Source organism: Rhizomucor pusillus (genome assembly GCF_041956525.1).
Source record: "Rhizomucor pusillus strain CBS 183.67 unplaced genomic scaffold VTP01scaffold_9, whole genome shotgun sequence".
NCBI lineage: Eukaryota > Fungi > Mucoromycota > Mucoromycetes > Mucorales > Lichtheimiaceae > Rhizomucor > Rhizomucor pusillus.
The window spans coordinates 860,658-879,582 of record NW_027192151.1 but is presented as its reverse complement, the minus strand read 5'-3'; the positions used below and the strand labels follow the sequence as shown (position 1 = coordinate 879,582).

At 44.6% G+C, this 18,925-nt stretch overlaps 7 protein-coding genes across 7 annotated transcripts; 3 read left to right on the top strand and 4 right to left on the bottom strand.

Annotated features, from left to right (window-relative positions):
* Positions 1–53: 53 nt before the first annotated feature.
* VTP01DRAFT_10858 (uncharacterized protein) lies at positions 54–1,396 on the bottom strand (the record flags this gene model as incomplete). Its single annotated transcript, XM_069379266.1, has 6 exons — positions 54–388; positions 457–678; positions 749–988; positions 1,051–1,137; positions 1,197–1,229; positions 1,303–1,396. 6 exons carry the CDS (start codon positions 1,394–1,396, stop codon positions 54–56), a joined length of 1,011 nt encoding a protein of 336 aa, XP_069239258.1.
* A 1,104-nt stretch (positions 1,397–2,500) lies between these two features.
* Positions 2,501–3,566, top strand: VTP01DRAFT_10857 (uncharacterized protein; the record flags this gene model as incomplete). The annotated part of the gene is made up of 3 exons (XM_069379265.1): positions 2,501–2,553; positions 2,611–3,010; positions 3,078–3,566. 3 exons carry the CDS (start codon positions 2,501–2,503, stop codon positions 3,564–3,566), a joined length of 942 nt encoding a protein of 313 aa, XP_069239257.1.
* Positions 3,567–3,904: 338 nt separating this feature from the next.
* On the bottom strand, positions 3,905–7,667 carry VTP01DRAFT_10856 (uncharacterized protein; the record flags this gene model as incomplete). The annotated part of the gene is made up of 11 exons (XM_069379264.1): positions 3,905–3,965; positions 4,029–4,186; positions 4,252–4,394; positions 4,457–5,249; positions 5,310–5,443; positions 5,506–5,651; positions 5,713–5,958; positions 6,015–6,093; positions 6,144–7,229; positions 7,289–7,481; positions 7,536–7,667. The coding sequence occupies 11 exons, from the start codon at positions 7,665–7,667 to the stop codon at positions 3,905–3,907; spliced, it is 3,171 nt and encodes a 1,056-aa protein (XP_069239256.1).
* A 120-nt stretch (positions 7,668–7,787) lies between these two features.
* On the top strand, positions 7,788–9,624 carry VTP01DRAFT_10855 (uncharacterized protein; the record flags this gene model as incomplete). The annotated part of the gene is made up of 7 exons (XM_069379263.1): positions 7,788–7,979; positions 8,035–8,092; positions 8,148–8,263; positions 8,319–8,589; positions 8,653–9,053; positions 9,113–9,226; positions 9,292–9,624. 7 exons carry the CDS (start codon positions 7,788–7,790, stop codon positions 9,622–9,624), a joined length of 1,485 nt encoding a protein of 494 aa, XP_069239255.1.
* Positions 9,625–10,533: 909 nt separating this feature from the next.
* On the bottom strand, positions 10,534–12,141 carry VTP01DRAFT_10854 (uncharacterized protein; the record flags this gene model as incomplete). Its single annotated transcript, XM_069379262.1, has 6 exons — positions 10,534–10,676; positions 10,741–11,049; positions 11,112–11,477; positions 11,532–11,775; positions 11,840–12,003; positions 12,066–12,141. 6 exons carry the CDS (start codon positions 12,139–12,141, stop codon positions 10,534–10,536), a joined length of 1,302 nt encoding a protein of 433 aa, XP_069239254.1.
* Positions 12,142–13,187: 1,046 nt separating this feature from the next.
* Positions 13,188–14,632, top strand: VTP01DRAFT_10853 (uncharacterized protein; the record flags this gene model as incomplete). Its single annotated transcript, XM_069379261.1, has 2 exons — positions 13,188–14,091; positions 14,154–14,632. 2 exons carry the CDS (start codon positions 13,188–13,190, stop codon positions 14,630–14,632), a joined length of 1,383 nt encoding a protein of 460 aa, XP_069239253.1.
* A 57-nt stretch (positions 14,633–14,689) lies between these two features.
* On the bottom strand, positions 14,690–17,950 carry VTP01DRAFT_10852 (uncharacterized protein; the record flags this gene model as incomplete). The annotated part of the gene is made up of 5 exons (XM_069379260.1): positions 14,690–16,764; positions 16,817–16,927; positions 16,988–17,203; positions 17,357–17,402; positions 17,462–17,950. The coding sequence occupies 5 exons, from the start codon at positions 17,948–17,950 to the stop codon at positions 14,690–14,692; spliced, it is 2,937 nt and encodes a 978-aa protein (XP_069239252.1).
* Between the last annotated feature and the right edge of the window lie 975 nt (positions 17,951–18,925).

Here is an 18,925-nt window from a genome sequence, read left to right as displayed (position 1 = left end):
GAGTGCTAAGCATCATCGTTTATTTATTATCATCATCATTATGTATGGATGGTTTAGCCGTGTTGCCATTCCTTGTTAGTCTCTCCCAGAAAGGCAAACTTGTCGAGCTCAGCTACTTCCTCATCCGTTAGCAAGAAGCCTAAGGCCTCCGCGTTTTGACGCACATGGTCGGCAGTGCGAGCACCGGCCAGAGGAATGGTTCCCTTGGCAATACACCAATTGAGAGCGATCGCGCTCTGCTGCCGCGAATATTTGTCAGCAAGTTTCTTCAAAGTATCAAGCAGAGATCCAAGCTGGGTCTTGTCGAGCTTTTCAAATCGCTCCTTGCGGGCTTCAGGGAAGGGACCATTCACGCCGAACTTGCCGGTCAACAAGCCCATTCCAATAGCTATATATCATAGATTTACATGTTAATATATCAATGCTATCATTCCTACTCTCTTTTGAAATACTTGCGAGAGTATGCAAGAATAGCGATTCCCAAGTCGTTACAAGTCTTTATCAGACCAGACTTTTCAGGAATCGTGCGAATAAGAGAGTAAGAGATTTGGTTGGATGCGAGCTGAATGCCGCGTCTCTTGAGTGCTCCGTGTATCTCTTTGATTTCATCAATGCTATAGTTTGAGACGCCAACAGTCGTCACCAAGCCAGCATTGTAAGCGTCGGCGAGAGCATCCGCTGCAAAGAAATAACACTCGATGAGCGAAGAGCTTTCCTCATTATAATATACCGGCGAGTAGGGGCATACCTACGACAGGGATGGCTACAGGGTGAATAGGTGCATGGATTTGATAGAGGTCTGTCTTTTGTACACCGAGACGGGCCAAAGAGTCCCGAAGAGCCGAGAGTAACACATCAGGGAACTGCGTACGCTCTTCGCACGGGAAATACTTTGTCGCAATGATTTGCTGAGACTTCTGCTCGTCAGTGTACTTTTCGCGGAAACGGCCAATCTCGCGCTCGGATTCACCCTTTCCGTACAGTTCGGCTGTTTAGAAGATCGATTAGATTTGATCGCCAAACGGGCAAACACTAGTGCCCCGCACTTGCCTGTATCGTAGAATGGGATACCAAGCTCGAACGCCAGGTCAAACGCTTCTTTAGCTTGCTCTTCAGCTTCAGGCTTCCAGTTCCAAACTAGCAATTGCACGTTAGTATCAGTTCAATATTGCATCCGAATAATATCCATCACTGACCTCTGGTGTCGCCCCATTGCCAGCAACCGATAGCTTTACAATGGATACAATTTCTTCTTCAGCATACTCGTGGACGTGTAAGACAAGGAGAATGGAAGCGTTTTACCAATAGGAGGAACCTTGATTGCACCTGCTAGAACTATCTTGCTGTCCTTGGTAGGGACCACTCCTTTATCCAGTTTGACTGCGGACTCGGACATGCTTGAGACTTGTGAAGAACAAGGAAAAGAAGGAACGAAAAAGCAACAATATGCAACGCGAATGTCATCATCGTCAAGCTGTGTAACAGACTTTATCCCAGCATCGCGAACTTCTCACGGCTTGCTGGTTTCTTTTAACGTTGTTCCTGTCAGGTCATATATCTACCTGCACTTGTATCATCGTGGAATATTTGTGACTTAAGATATGATTCAGATACATAATGATAAGAGAACTGACTACATAATGGACGAAAGAAGGTGTAACAGCGGAAAGTGCACCTACTCTAGCGAACTAAAGAGATAATGGAACTACATAGCATCCGCTAGACGTTTCGCTCGTCTCTAGGGAGAAATACTATAAACTTTCAGCAATTTCAATGCTGTTGGAGTAGCTCGCTTAGTCTTCATGAACCTCCATTCTGTGGCTGTTGCACCTATCTCGTTTCTGTACGTCTGGCACCATTTAATTGCAGTTTATATAGACTAGCATTTGCAGATATTGGATGCTTTGGAGCATACAAAGGTGCTGATAGATTAGGAAATTTGATGTTGAGGATCTCTGTTGTTAAGTATTCTGCTATGAACTCTTTCTACTCCAATTGATCCAGTATGGTGATATGCTTTAAAAAATGTGAGCAAATATCAACATTGTTGTCAATGTAATGCTCAACTGACCTTCTAAAGTCTAGGGATAATTCTGTACAATACCCGCACATAAAGAAAATATATAATATAAATTGACATCTACGTAGCATCTTTCGCTGTTCCATCCCTGTCGCATGGTTAACTGTTGTTCTTCTTCGCTGTCGCGTCTCGAGCTCACTGGAAGCATACTGTGTTAATTGAAAAGCATAGTATCTTCCTGCCAAGTATATTTTTTCTTTGATGCTCTCCAAAGAAAACATCCCGAGCATTTGCATACAGCACGGGCACTCCTGTTAATGATTTGCGAAGAATAGTAAATTTTCAGCGTCTCTGAGTCTGTGCAGATCCGCGGCAACGGGAACCCCGGAAAGTGCTGTATCTGGACTTGAATGTCAAGGTGGATCATCCCGTAAGCCACCACATCTCTTTTTCCGGTTTCCCCCATCTTTCTGAAGCGCTATGTCCACTTCTTGCAAGACTGTACTTGCTTCTACAGTATCTGCCTCCTTCCGGTAAGTTGAATGATGGCGCTTTGGCGTATATAACCGGGACTTGACCGAGATATCCAGTGAGCAGATAAAGAAGGATATCAAAGAACGTCAAATTCGCCCCAAGCTCGTAGGCTTTCTCGCAAATGAGGACCCTGCCGCAAAGAAATACGCTGAGTGGACGTCAAAGACATGTGCCGAAACCGGTGTCGAATTCGAGTTGCGCAAGGTTGACAAGCAGGACCTTGAGGAAAAGATTACAGAGGCCAACGAAGAAAAGGAAGTCAATGGCATTATGGTTTACTATCCCGTCTTTGGTGGCAAGCAAGACCTGTACTTGCAGAGCTGCGTCAGTGAACTCAAGGACGTCGAAGGTCTGTGCCACAAATTTGTCTACAACGTCTACCACAACATCCGTTACCTCGACGAAGGCGAGACTATGAAGTGCATCATTCCTTGCACTCCTTTGGCTATCGTCAAGGTAAATGGAGGAGAAGGAGTAGAGAGAGAAAGAAAGCAGCAATTGACACTTGAAAACCAATAATTAGATACTCGAGTACATTGGTGTCTACAACTCTGTATTGCCCTATGGCAACCGGTTGTATGGTCGCACCATCACCGTTGTCAACCGCAGTGAAATTGTTGGCCGACCTCTTGCAGCAATGCTTGCCAACGACGGCGCTAAAGTATTTTCGGTTGATGTGAACGGTATCCAGCTGTTTACTCGCGGCACTGGCATCAGATTGCAGGCTCACAAGGTGGAAGACATCGATGCCAAGTTGGAAGATGTCGTCCCACAATCCGATGTCGTCATTACCGGCGTGCCGACACCAAAGTACAAGTTGCCCACCTCCTTGCTCAAGGATGGTGTTATTGCCATCAACTTTTCATCTTTTGCTAATTTCGAGGATGACGTCAAGTCTCGTGCATCCATCTTTGTTCCCTCCGTCGGCAAAGTTACCGTTGCAATGTTGGAGCGTAACCTCCTTCGTTTGCATGATTATCAAAACAATGTCCTTGAAAAGAAACAAAACTAGATTGTTTTCATCTGCACAGAAAAGCAAAGCATGCCTCTTTCGCACATTTATTGTAAATTAAAAATTTCATCTGATACCTTAAAGCCGAAAATGCTAGAACGTTTATCTATGCATTATGGCAACATGGCCTTTCACACAGAGAACTTGGGTAAAGTACAAATGCCGTTGTAATTGGTTATTGCTGAACTGCACTAATTCCTTATTTGTAGCTTTGCAGATAGAAAAAAGAATGGGGTAAAAATGGACAAGGAGGATCAATGAAGATAGAGTTGGAGAGAGGGTATCTCGAGAAAGAAAAAGCTTATTGATAATCGCAAGAAGTTAACAGTTCCAGGTAACTAATTTTGATTAAGCAACGACTGCACCCGTGCATGCAGTGCTTGGACATTATTGGGGTGACTAGTCATTCAGCGTTGATAAGCGATCAAATCGAAGAAACATGCTTGATTTGCTACTCCTCACCTTCGTATCCATTCACGCATGTTTCTCATGCTTCGCTGCAAATGGCTGGAAGCTAGATTTTGCTGGCTGCAAACTTCGCTCTCTTCTGACCATTTAAGGTGCGTCACATTATACTTTGCATCGTACATATCGAACCGTAAGTTTAGGAACGCTACCACCTAATAAAGTTGCATTAAACATTCCTCGTTCTATGTAAAAGAAAATGGAAATTACATTTGCTTACCTGACCGTTCACATTCGGAAGAGGGCGTGCTGGCAGTCGCAAAGAAAGATGACACAACGCCGTCGTTTCGTCCGAGAGGATTAGAGACTGGTACCAGAACACTCTGTTATTTGCAAAGGTTTCCTTTCTCGGTTCACTGACATCTAGGTAATAACAACTAGTCAATAATAGTCAGCAATACCAACTTATTGAACTCTTCACTTACAGAGAAGCACTCCAACGAGATCAATGTCGGTTGCGTGGTTGATAAATGGTATACTGCAGCAGGGTATTGTATGCCGAGGAGTGTATGCAGCTTTGGTTAGCCCTTCGTCTGAAGGATCCGAAGGCACCATTTCCCATCTCGTGCTTCGTGTAGTCTTGAGCTCTATCGACGAATCCTTTTTGCGCATAAATGGAACGACAAAGTAAATCTTGTATCTTGCTCCCTCGCAAATATCCATGAATGTAACCTCGTTGGCATTGGTTATCAATAGCATCATTGACGTGGCATCGGTATCTTGATTTGCTTTAGCTTTGGGCTTTGGAGCATAATCGCACACGCGGACTCTAAAATATGCCGATACATTCCTCTCTTCGTTTGCACGTCTGCTCTTGTAAATAATATTGTCTCCTGATCTTTCCATCCATGGTGATAGACTGCTACTATCTTCTTGAAAATTAGGAGGTGCAGAACCGTTAAAATCATTGAATGATCCCATGTCGCCCAGGAAATGCTGCCGATAATCTTCTTCTTCCCTCGTTGAGCGCGTGATGGTTGTGCCGTTAGGTAGTGTCTCGGTGTAAAACACCTGGTATTTTCGACATATTACAACATCGATAGATGTGACGAGACCGCCTTCTACGTGAATAGACGATAATGGTCGGAAGAGAACTCTTTGCCGTTGATATCCCAACTTGGCATCCCAGGCAGCCGGTTGACAGCTGTTTGAAGATATCTGGAGTTGAGTGTCGTAATTTGCATTCAATGGCGATTTGGCTTCTCGGTTCCCAATCAACTGCGAGCAGGATCGAACTTCAGTATGCGTGTGGAAAAAGTTCTCATTTCTGATCTATACCTGTGCTCCACAAATCGACAGCTTCTGTCCAATTCGTAGCCGACCTTTACTTATTGCTCGTTCCATCCTGCTGTCGACCAAAGCTGGTATTGAGTACCACCCGTCTGTTAAAAGGAGTTGACATTGTCGTTCGGCTAAGCAAACTATACAAGTCAATGTTGTTGCTTTTATCCAAGACTCGAATTGCGCGAAATACCTTCTCCAATGACTGCTTGTTGTTGAGGATGGCGCATAGGGAATATATCTGCAACTACTAGGATCATATGCTTTGTTGGAATATCATCTTGTTCGATAATCCTCTTGAGTGCTGATCTGTGACCCATATTTACTTCCCGTTCGTATCTATGTATACAGTCAGCTCAATGTAGCAGGTTTTAAACGAATACCAGACTGCTACACGCACCTGTACAACAACTGATCGGTTATCTTTCGAGGAGCCCACCAATCTGCAAATTCATCAGGATAGGAGCGGATCATTGAAGCAATCTTCCAAACAATCCATCGATAATGATTTTCAACCCATCCTGGCGGTAACAGCCGTTCCAAGGCTCCGGCTTTGATAAGTTCCTTTCTAGCATCCTTTGGTCCCCAACCATCAAATGTATAGGATTCCGCCATGTGTGCAGTCATAAACAAGATATCCTTTGGCCTAAGGGTAATGTCAGTCTCCTTCTTGTCGATCAATACTTTGCAAATAAAGCTTACATGTTCTTTGCTTCAAGCTCAGAAACGCTTGTTTTTCGAGGAGGACCTAGTTTTGATAAGGGGTATCGAGGAACTGGACCTACAGACAGAGTTCAGAAATTGCCAAATGCAAATCAAATTCTATCTTACATTGCATATCAAACACTTTATCACCCTTACAGCGCACCGTGAAAAATTTTTTGTTCATAGCCTCTTTGGTCTTCTCGAGATTCGCCTCAATTATTGGTGATTTGAACGGTTTCATTTTACCACGTAGAGCTGTAATGCGCCTGTTTCTCAATTGCAATGGGGGTATCTTTTCTTGCGAGGCCGACTTTTCCGTAGCGGATTGCAAGCTGTCTTTTTCTGGACTGGATTCAAGCGATCTGGCGGGAAAACTATTTAATCTTTCTGGTGTTCCTGGCGGCTGCTGTGTTTGGCTATCGATAATCCCCATTTGGGTGGATTGTGTCAAGTCTTGACATGTCGAGTCAGAATTGAAAAGCGCGACTGCTTGTCTTTTCGCTTCAGCCGATACGCTTATTCCGGCGCGACCACTTCCCATAAGGAAGCCTCCATATTGGGACAAAACGTTTTCGTATTTGAACTCTGCAGGGAGCTCTTCCTGTGCTGGACGCTTTTCACCGCATCGTGGATTATCCAAGAGATTGTCTTCAGCCACGCTACTGTGCAAGGTAGTTGGCAACTCATTGCCGTTACGAGAATCTTCAAATCGCCTTTCTGCTCGTTGAATAGCTCCTGACGACGCTGCTTTTACTGGGTTGCCTCTACCAGTGGTAAATCCAGAAGGAATATTGGGTGCCATAGGGTTGCTAAAAGTCGGTTCTTCAGTTTGTCTGCGAGTACTGGCTGGGATCTTGTCGCCTGGTATGTCGTTGAACAAAGACAACGCCGTTGTGCGCGCATCCGCCGTACTTTCCAATTTCTTTTTGCTGCCACCTGTCACAAATCCTCCAAACTGATTGATGTTAGATTCAACTTTGTTTTGTTGAATGCGTTGATCTTGGAGGTTTGCACTAGGCGAGCCTGTTTGATCTTTGCCATTCGTCGATAAAATGCTGCTTTCAACCTTTGAAAAAGCACTCATATCAAGCTGCATCCACATATCATCGTCATCCAAGTCAAACTCTGCGTCGTCGTCCATCGCATTTCTTGTTGCCACAGCTGCATGCTGCTTACTTGATAATATGGTCTTTGGTGGATTCTGTAACTCATCTAAGACCATCGAACGTAAGGCATATAGCTTTCAATTAGCCATTGTTTACATTAAATACCATGACGGCGAGCTTCATTTCCAGAGCCTTTCTGCTTTCCACTGGCAACCAGTAGGGAGTCTTGATTCAACTGTCTCTCCTTCAAAGGTTGTCGTTTTTGCAGGCCTATTGATTGGCAATTTGTATAATATGGTGCATCTCGATAGACTTGAAAAGCCGGTCTGTGTCGTTGAGGCTGAATTCCTCTTGAATTCTAGTTGGTGGTACTTCAGTTTTGAGATCAGAGATTCTTAAACGCGTAGCATACCGAAGTAGAGACACTCTGTTGCTTCAAGTTTTTGACCGACTCGAGAAAACTGGTGTGCTGTGAAAGTTGGTCCTCGAAGCTTGGAGAAAGGTCGCCCCAGTCGTCTTGAAACTCGCTTGTCTGAGATGTCATTGAGATTCAAGCAAGAAGAATATAAGCATACGCGCGGAGGGAAAGAGAATCCTTTTTTCTCTGCCTCCGCGGAAATCAAGTGAACTTTCGGTATTCCCTCCATTTTCATACCACACAGCCATGCTCGACGACTTTGCGCCTAACAAGCGATCTTTACTTATGCGAATATTCGAATTGTTGGGAATTGTGGCCCCACCTACTCTAGTCAACTGCTGGTACTGCAATCAAGATTCGTACCTGCTGCCTGGAAGCAAGCAAACACCATTCTATTGGCATTGCAACAATTGCGAATGCGACAACGTACGAGATCAGGTACAAAGAAAGAAAACTGAATATACTGCAAGTACAATGTCTCAGTACTGTTCAGAATGGAGATATTGTGGACAGGTTACCGGCAATGTACAGTGAGGAACTCAATCGACCAAGTAAGGGCTTTAAGCAGCTCCTGCAAACAACAAAAAGATATTGACATGCATCCAGTTACCGCTGTGCGTGACACAAAGCAGAAATTCCAAGAAAATTCTGTCTGTCAAGACTGCCAGAAGCGACTCGCAATCATATATGCGCTTATGAAGAATTATATCCCAGAAGAAGATGTGAGTCGGTGTGGTCATTATTCGTTAGACTTGTTTTCGTGCTTACATTACGCAGGATCCCTCTTACGCAACACTTTGCAAATATGCGGATGAAAAAATGCAAGAAATGCATCAGAAATACCCGTTATGCGACGAATGTGAGGCCAAGTTGGACAGATTTGCAGAAGAGCAGAGAGACATCCAGCGAGGACGAAGGATAATGGAAATCATTGATCGAAGTCAACGATTAGGACCTCCACCGATAAAACCATCAATGCAGCAATATAGACTTCGCGGAGCAGTCTGGGCATTTTTTCATCTGATGACATTGTATTTCATATTCTATGGCAAGTACTCATCATGATCTTGATGGAGTTAGCAAGCAAGCATATTTTAACAGTAAATTATAGGCATTATATACCCACCATCGCATTCATCATTTTCCAACTTACTGAAAGAATTCGAAAAATTTTGGCGGATACACATCCTTCAACTATGCACCGTTTGGATCAATCTTTATCAGAACCAAGGGCTCTTAGCTGTAGGACGACACATTGCGCAGGTTGGAAAAGACACATATTGGTACTCGGTAACATTGTCCGTGCACACCATGAAGCGATCGATAGCGTGCCTTTACATGCAGAAGATGGGTGGTCACGACGACGAGGTGTGCGGCTGGTCGCTGGAAAGTCACATAGTACCGCTAACTATTTTCATGGCATGCTCATCTGTCTGCATGTATTGGCATCCACTCGCATCGAAGACGTACTTTGAAGAAGGTGTAACGATCATGCGCTGGAAACCATACAAGGTACGTATGGCAATGGATTTGCTTCAAGCGGAATACTTACATACCTGTCGGTTTCTTAGATCATACAACAAATCCTCTGCTTGGTTCGTTTTCTCATCTTGCTCTTGCCGGTGATAGTAAACCGAGATAGACTTTCTAGTACTCTTCAAATTATTATGATCGCATATCCCACTGTATGTCCAAATATCTATCTTTTTACGTTTCTTCCTCTAACTAAATTGTTTAACTTATTATGTAGATCTTGGTATCCTCCTTTTTCATTGTAAGAGTGAAGAACTCTTCGTGGATCCCGTCGTTATTTCCTCGGAAACGGCATGATGAAGTTAAGCCAACCGCCAACATGCAGGATCAAGGTGATAATGACAAGGGCAGGAAAAGCAGCAACATCAGCGAGACCAACAGCAGTAGCTTGTCTCCGCTCCCACCAGATTTCCGTCCTACGCCCGAGATGCTCAAAGCTATCAAGTTTATGCCAAAGATAAGCTCAGAAACGCCAACAGAGATCGATTTGCCACAAGAGGATCCTCTTGAAAAGGTCCTCAATGGTTTGCAAAAAATAAATCTTAAATGAGGTATGATCCTTCGAGGTGTGGATACATCGACCGTGTTTGCCAATGTTCTCTTATCTGTCGAAATACGAAGGCTTTGTACCCTAATTCATCACGTACTGCATCATCTTTCTTTCGGTAAAACTTCGTTAACTGGTATTCTATTGTTGAATATTCATCGTAATGATCAATCAAAATGGTCCTTCCAGCGTATATTGTCTGCTACTGGGGATGCTTTACATATCCTTTATTTTCCAGCGCCTTGATGCGTTCGATGCAAACCAACACTGGACCGAATGGAATTACCTGCCGTTTCTATTGATACTGAAGACCAAGTCTGAAACGATTGCGTTACCGAAGGAACCCTTTATACAGAGTCCAACCCATACCGGGAGTTTCGAGAGGGTGCTCAACGACTTGTTTCGTCTTAGGCTTCCAGAAAAGGACCGTAAGCATTCCCTGACCGACTGTCCCCGTACATAACGTGGAAAGCAAATGCCGTCCTCCGGTATTCAATAATATCGGTATCAGTAATGGAAAGAAATCGACCACAAATGGGTCTTTCTCCAGTTTCATTTCTCGGGCATCACCGCCCTATCGACCTACTTCGTGTTAGTAGTATTGCTACTCTATTATCCCACTAAGAAAATACATTTTAAATCAGTGAGGATGAATGCATAACATGAGTTCTGGAAACTTGCATAAATCATGTCAGCTTTACATAAACCAAAATCCAAGAATATCCTTCTGACACGCCAGTTAGCGCAGGAATAGGATGGACCCATTGCGATAAATATCATTTATAAAGAGAAAGTGCAAGAAGGTTGAAAACATCTAACGGTATACGATGGATAAAAACGATCATTGATTTCGATTGGGATTCATTTAAAATGATGCAAAAAGCAATATGACAAAATGAAGGATTTCATCTTCTAGACAGGTACATTTCGGACAACGTCGTCGACCGCTTTGGCAAAGTAATCGATATTGCTAGTTGATAAACCAGCCATGGAAACACGTCCATTATCCGTCATGTAAATATGGTATTTCTCCTTCAGTACCTTGACTTGAGGAGCTAGATAACAAAAAGTATGAGTTTGGTCAAATCTTCCATCCTCTTTCTATTTAAATTTCCTTGCCTTTCAAGCCGGTGAAAGAGAACATGCCGATTTGATCGGTGATGTGGTTCCAAGTACCAGGAGTACCTAGTTCGATAAGACGATCGTACAGAGCTTTGCGCATACTGATGATTCTGTTGGACATGTATTTCAAGTTTTCCTTCCACTCGGCATACAGGGCAGGATCGTTCAAGACGATATCAACGATGCGAGAGCCGTACGCAGGAGGATTGGAGATTTCTGAACGTTGCAATTTTTCGAGCTGAGAGAAGACGTGCTGAGCATCAGCAGGTGACTTTGCAACCACCGTCAGGTTACCAGCACGTTCACCTATCATACGATGATTTTAGCAAAGACAAGATGCCGTTATTATTGATTGATGCTATATGTACCATAGAGACCAAAGTTCTTTGCAAATGATTGGGCAACGAAAAGCTCGAACCCTTGTTCCACGAAGTAGCGCACGGCCCAAGCATCGCGATCAAGATCTCCAGAGGCAAAACCTTGATAAGCGCAGTCAAAGAAGGGAAAGTGGCCCTTTTCACGCATCACCTCAGCAATGCCCTTCCATTGCTCCTGCGTGGGATCGACACCGGTAGGGTTGTGTGCGCAAGCATGGAGGATAAAGATGCTGCCATTTGGAGCGGCACGCATAGTCTGAAGCATGGCCTCATAGTCGAGACCGCGAGTCTCGGGGTTCCAGTAAGGGTATTCTTCAACCCTGAAACCAACGGAGCTGAAGATATTGCGATGGTTGGCTGATATGGGTGAGCTTACAATGTGCCGTTACTTCATCAGCTTTGCTTCCTTACCCCAAGTAGGTTTTGAGATGAAACAAACTTGGCTCTTCTTGTAATACTGTGCAAGAAAAGCAGCACCTGTGTGGTTCGCGCCAGTGCCAGAGATGGTCTGGACAGCAGCAACTCTGTTTTCTCGGATAGCAGGGCTGTCCTCGCCGAGAATCAACTTGGAGGCCGCGCGTGTGTACGACTCGGTACCGGCAATAGGAAGATATTCGTGGTCCAATGAGGCGTCGTTAAACAGAATGGCGTCAGCCTACCACAAAGTCATATACGCGTTAAGAATGAGGAACACCCTTGCAAGAACACCTTCAACCGACCTTCTTCACAACAGGCAAGACGTAGGGTTTGAGCTCATCAGTGCGGAAAGCACCTACACCGACGTTGATCTTCTGTGGGTGCGTGTCTGCCTTGTAGCCTGCAGTCAGACTAAAAATAACGTCTGGGGGTGCCTGGGGTACTTCTTGGAAAACTGAAACGGAATCTGCTTGAGAGCTATTGAGCTACAATTGACGACGAGCTGCAATTATTGGAGGTGAACTCTACCTGTCATGGTGTTGGAAAGGTGACCTGAGATCTGGCCAAGGCGTTGCTGGGAAGAACTGCTGCTGCTGCGGGGCATTTTTTTTTAACGTTTACGTTTGTTCCGTGTTTGCTTGGAACTAATTGGATGTTGTTTGCGCCCTCAAAAGCGACAAAGGCAAGTGGAAAAGAAATGGGTTTCCTTTCACTTTTCCCGGCCTCTCTCGAATATTATTTGATTTTCATGTGAAGGTTTGAACGTTGACCTTCTAGTCTGCGCAAGACAATTGGGTCAAGCTCATTTTCCTTTTCAGTGTTCAGAATGACTAACAGCGTTAACGCTGTATTACGCTGCCACCCTGCTAATGTCTGCGAGTTAAGAAGAACCGGTAGTAGCTTTAACAAGTATTAATGCATCGTAAAATTTTTGAATGGATAACGCTGCAGAGAGAGGAAATATAATGTCTCGTTGACCGGTAACAAACTCAAACGACCCCAGTACCATTTTCCAAAATCGCATAATGGATGGAGTTTCTTCTCAACCGAGTATTGACAATGACCCTCGAGTCATCAATCGTCCAGCGTGTCGCTCCCATCAAAGACAAAATTTACGATAGAGAACTAAGCTCAGCTTGCATACCTCCAAGCCGGATCACTACGCAGCTTCCAATGTAGTGTCTTTACGGCATCGTACTTCTGTGGCGTGTTCAAACTCGATCGTCCTTGCACTTGCATGTTACACAACGAACTTTTTTCCACATGGTGTTAGAGTACATGGCCATCATTGTCTAGCTGTTCAACCGAGTCCTACGTGTCACCGCACTGTCAAAATGATAAGGGAATATATTTATATGACAAATAGATAGCACCAGCTCGCTCGATACTCGAGCAATATCGAAGAACCACTACTTCATAACATTGAGCAACGCAACACGGAATGATTTTTTGTTACATCATACATCATCGTACAATTCAACAAAAAATGGGGGTAGTTATTCATTTTCTGCAATTATCTTGTGTGCTTGCAGTTTGTATACTATGTATCGTACACTTACATGCTCGTTTATCATGTTTGTTGCTTCTTTGTAATATCAAGGGAAGAGAAACGATATCTTTGGACTTCCAGACTTGGATTCGATAGCTTTCATGCCCAAGACAACTTCTGGCCAGCTACGTTCTGAAACGCTGGATCTAATTGTCGACAATTTACAACATCCAGAACAACATGGAGATCAATTCTTTGTCAAGTTTGTCAACAATGCCAGTCGATACAAGCAGGGCTACATGGCCATAGGCTTGCTACGTTCCATGGTGAAGGAACTCAACAAAGTGCCAGCAGAATACATTGTACACTGTGCTCTTAGCCATCCCGATCGAGTAGAACTGAGTGCAGATTGCACAAGGTTGCGTCTCGCAAACACGTTTAAAGATACGATACTCGGCCGAGAGACAGATCCATATGGTTTTATTGTGGAACACTCTGACACGGAAGAGATTCAGGAGCCAAAAAACCGACAAGAGGAGCGCCCAATGACGGGTAGTGAGGACATGTCAAGCGACAAACCTATTGCCCGTGACACTAACCAAACATCATCATCGGTGCCAGTTATTCCAGTGCTATTTGTGAATGGAAGGTTTTATGAAGATGATCAAATGAATGGTCGAGCGCCAAACGACGAGCCGGCCGCGGAAGTGATTTACGACAAACCCGAATTTGCACCTCTTGGACAGAAGAATACAAGACTCAAGAGCAATGTTTGTTGGAACTGTGGTCAAGAAGGTCATGCTTACACCGCATGCCCTGAACCGAGGAACCAAAATAACATTGTAGAAGCCCGGGAATTATTTGGGAAGGAGAGCAATACATCTTATGGCAGGTTCTTCGAAGAGCTCGCATTTCAAAACAGAATAGCTGCTATGGCACCGGGAAAACTTTCCTCAGCTCTAAGAGACGCATTGCAAATAAAAGAAGACGAAGAACCGCCGTATTATAGCAACATGAAGCGATACGGTTATCCTCCAGGTTACTATGGTGCGGAAGAAGGTGAAGGTAAGCTGGGCTCCGTTTATACCCGAAGAAAATGGAATAGATTATTAAACATATCCCTTTAGATCCACTGACAGGACGCACTCAGAGAAGACGTGGTTTGGCTGCAAAAAAGCTTCCTGTAGAGGACTTAAGTGACAGTGACACCATACTGAAAGTGTACGATGGCCAAGAAGAAGACAAAACGGACTGCAAGGAAGAAGAAAAGCAAATAGTCGGCTCTCAATCCATAACAAGAGGTGCAAAGTTCATCAAACTAGTGCATTACCCTGGCCTTAATCTGGAGGACTCTAGCGGCAACGTAGATATCCGTCAGTCACATGATTATGATCCTTCTGCGCATTATTACTACTACTCATATGCTACAAATCATGAATATTCCTCCGAGTTTATTCCGCCATCCGATTACTATGCTTACTCGACGACATCTACTTCCATTCATTCCCATGAGCATTTTACCCATCCAACTATCTCTGATCAACCCAAATCCAATGCAATTGCCGAAAACGAAAGCGACATGGATATATCGGATGACGATGAATAAACTGATATTATCTCTATCAATTCTTTAATTTACAGCTTTGGATACATCTGGGAATGTTCAAGTATCTTGAGTGGCGTATGACACGGATGCTGCGCGTTCAACTTGAGTTTCTATTATATCATCAACGCACCATTTCTCTTCAAAGTTATATATCCGTGGATGGCCATCGTCCGCTTCCCAGCTGGTGATAAACGTGAGCCGTGTGCAAGCATGCTGGAATCCAGCGTTCTGGTCAAACGCTCGAGCTGCATTCCGGATATCTCTGTGTGTTACTCTATTCAGCGAGTGTGGATCGACATAGTGCTCGTCAGATCGTAAAAGACCAACGTCGACTGCTAACATAGACGGAGGGCGATCAACCGGGCGTGCCCACTTTCCGTCGCTAGCCCCAGTCAAGTTTGCCTCTTCGACTGCTAGGTATGCCTTGGAACTTTTAGGCCGTGGAGCTAGGGGTATCGCATAGGAGCGTCTTGATTTTTCTTGCGAAGAGCTAGATGCTGACGTCCGGGAAGATCGAATATCAACAGAAGGTGTATGCACCCTTAGGCTATCGCCCGAGATGTGACTTCTTGACTCTTGGTGACCTAATTTAATGGCTGGGACCTCTGTAGGCGGATATAATTCTTCTTTTGTCGCGTCGTAAATATGCCTACGACTAGCCCGTCTCTGAAGAACAGGAGGAGTGCGAAGACTTAGCACGTTGAAAATTGTTCGCTTTTCTTCCCTGGATTGTCGCAGTGGCTGCAACTCTTTTAGTACCCGGGACGGTCGTCTGGGTTCGTTGGAAATCTGCGGTGCCAACATTTGCTCAGATGAATCGGTAGTATTTGATGCTTGCTGCTCTTTGCGACTGCTACTGTTTTCACTATCTGTGATTCCGGCCACAAGCATGCTGCTGCCACTTGCGTGAGAGGATGCTTGTTCGCCGCTAGCTAGGCTGCTAGCCGCGCTGCTAGGCCCGAAATCCTCGAACTGCTGTTTGCTTGGCATAGGTGCTTGTTTCGGTACTGAAAGCAGCTGGCTATCTTTCATTTTTCGACGTGAGAGAGCCCGCTGTCGTTCCGTGAAGCCTTCCTCATCTATATCTATCAACAGTTTGTTCTCTTTTGCTCTGTGCATATCCCAGGTCATTGGCATCTCTTCGTCTGCCGGTGTGCCTCCTGGGCTCGTATCGATACTGGGAACGTAAAGGGAGCCACTGCTGTTAATCGCCGAAGTTTCAGGAGTAGCAAATCTAGTTGACGATTCTTCCTGCTGTCTTGCACTTGGTTGTTCCTGCTCCACGACAACTTCGTGAACTTCAGGCTCTTCTGGCGAAATACGAAACACATGCAAAAATAGCCAATGCATAAACATAGCAAAATGTGGATGGTTATATGGCTCGATCATCTCAAGTCGCAGTCTCCCGTTGTGTCCATTTGAGACTATCCTCGAACTGCTTTCTGCAGCCTTATCCTCCCGTATATGTCTTCCAAGCTGCCAATAATCATCATCCGATGTTCGATAGACGGATGTCGGGTCTCTGATCAAACGCATAGGTTTACTTATGCTGATATTCGCGCGCCGGCGTCCAGGGATGTTACTTCCAAATCGTATTTTCATGCACGGCCACACAAGACTGGAAAGTTTTCGTTTACGTTCCACTGCACTTGCGGACTGGGCATGACGTGGATGGCGGCTGCTCGAGTCAGATCCTTCTTGTTGCCAATGCACATTGATATTCGGATAGGTAAAGCGTCGAACGGGCCGTGACTCTGCCGACCGTTGCTGCCCGATTTCTTCTACCGAGTGAGATTCCGGTATGCCGCTCTGGACTATATGAGGCGAAGCGCTAGGCCGTAAACTACTCTTCGACGATACTATGCTAGCTGAAATTTGCCGGGAATCCCCTGTTATCCTGGTCCATCGATTTTGTGCTACTCGCTCGATCCTATGGATGATGCTGGAGCTTCCCGCCTTCTCGCTGATCCAAATCCGTTGAGACTGAAGCGCACTTGTATCACGATCCATGTCTGGATCCACTTGAAGCATATAGTACTCGTCCACGTAACGCCTCTTGAGGTCTTTGAATATATCGCGGATGATCGATTTTATAGTAGGATCCGTGAAATAGATGCAGCACATCATACACCCTACACAGTATTAGGAGCAAAGTCTAAACTCCTGCCACGAGAATTAGCATACCAAACATATTATCGAAAACTCTTTCTAAGACAAGTATAGGATATGGTACTATCTTGCCCGTCATTGTCACTAATTGCACGCAAATGCCCCATATGTTTGCAACAATGGGCACTACAGTGGAAAAGGTCAAAGAATGTTTTGCGCGTTTTACTGTTTCATTACTGGACTCACCAGTTGCATAAATAAGGCATCGTATTACAACCTTTCGAAAAATAACGGTGCTCTTTTGATTGCCACGAAAGCTCCGTGCTTGAGAAGTTCTTATTCGTTGCCCGGCCTCTAAGGGACCTTCAGCTGGTGGACCCATATCCAGGGACTGTGCATAAAAGTTTTGATTACGCTTGAGCTCGACGAGAGCCAGAGCAGCACACACTACCGCGAGCAGAGCTGCAAACAGTAACCAAGAATAGTACCACATCTACCCCATATGTAAATGAACCATTTCCCTTATTCCTATTAGCATGGGGTCTGTTTAGCAGTGTGGCATGATGAATAGAAACCAGTTGCTTATGCCTTACCTTTACTACTATTGAAACTTACCCACTCGAACTTGACCGTCGCACGACCGATATAATAGTATCGATACCTGCAACATTGTATTTACTTAATAGTCTACAAAGAATTTTGTCTCTTTTACCAACAAACGTATCCGTAGCTTTCATGGCGGCCCCTTGTCACACCGAGAGGTACCATTGCCACGAGAAGGGCTATCACGATTATAATAACGTAGTAGTATTTTTCGAGAGCTTGTGGATGTACGACCCGAACAATAAATATCAGCACAAGGTTAAGGCTGACCATTGCCAAGCAAGTTGAAGCCATAACATCCGATGTCACCACAAAGTATGCCAGCACATTACATGCTAGCGACGTATCGTCTAATTTCGTAAACACAAGCTTGAGGATAGTGAACAGCACGTTGCAACCAGCGCTTAGAATAATCAGTCTCAAGGAGACTCGGTCGACGGCGGCCGGTTTGTACCAGAGCATAAAGGAGTGGAAGCCCAAGACCAGCAAACAGCAGAAAAGGGATATAGCGGCAGTAGCTATAGCTAGTGTTAACAACGCCTCCACCTGCAGTCTTGTGATGATCGCACGGTTAGCCGGCGTCGCTGGGACGTTGCCGACGTCCATAATCAAAAGGAAGGGAAAGAAGCACTTGAAGGAGAAAGGGCAGATGCCGGACATTTTCCGAATGCTTGGTCAGGTTTCAGCGAAAATAGAAAATTTCCATGTCGCGGGGATGTTCCAAGATGCGATATCCAGCAAACCATCAATTCCCATTGACTTCTATAGATACTGCAGCCATGCGAATTATATGACTCTGGTGCAAGTTCCTAAAATGTTATCTATAGCCTTTGTGAGCATCCGCCATTACTTTATTATTTATCCGGAACATGCCTTGATGGTTTTCCTCAGAAATTGAATACAACATTCATCACAGAAAATGCTATAAATCTATGTAATTATACTTGCTCTAAAATACAAAATGGTCTTGAATATTAGAACAGGCGCTGCGGCTCCTGTGTGAGCAAGTGTTCGTCTTTGAGAAAGACGTGCTGATACGATCGGAGAATCTGGGTGGGGCTTTTCCTTATGGGGGATGCGGAGGAGTTGACAGTTTTGATTCATGCAACGGCGAAGTTGGATATGGCAGATACTGTAGGCAGGTACAGATAATAAGAAACTGAAATGAGCGCTTATAAGAAGATACATATATTAATAGTTTGTTGTGTGTATATAAGCATAAGCGCGCAGCGAAAATTGCTCCCTAATAGGGCCAGCCCATAAATTCTTTTTTTCTGGCTTTCTTCATGTTTGGGAAGGGCAACGCTTCCCAAGGTCTTGCGCACGGCCATACGCATCCATACACACGTAGAGCACACATGCACGCAGAGAAAGAGAACAGGTCCACAAAGACTAGAAGGAAGAATAGAATCATTATTATGTTGATGTAGGCGACGCAGCTGATCTCGTCTATATAGCACTGGTATACTTCAAGGTTTTATAGATTGGGGCCGTAATTTTTTCTGGCGTTCTAGCTGCTATTGAGGACGTATCAAGCACACTGATATGCAGAAATTATATAGAATTCATGAGAGGAAACTG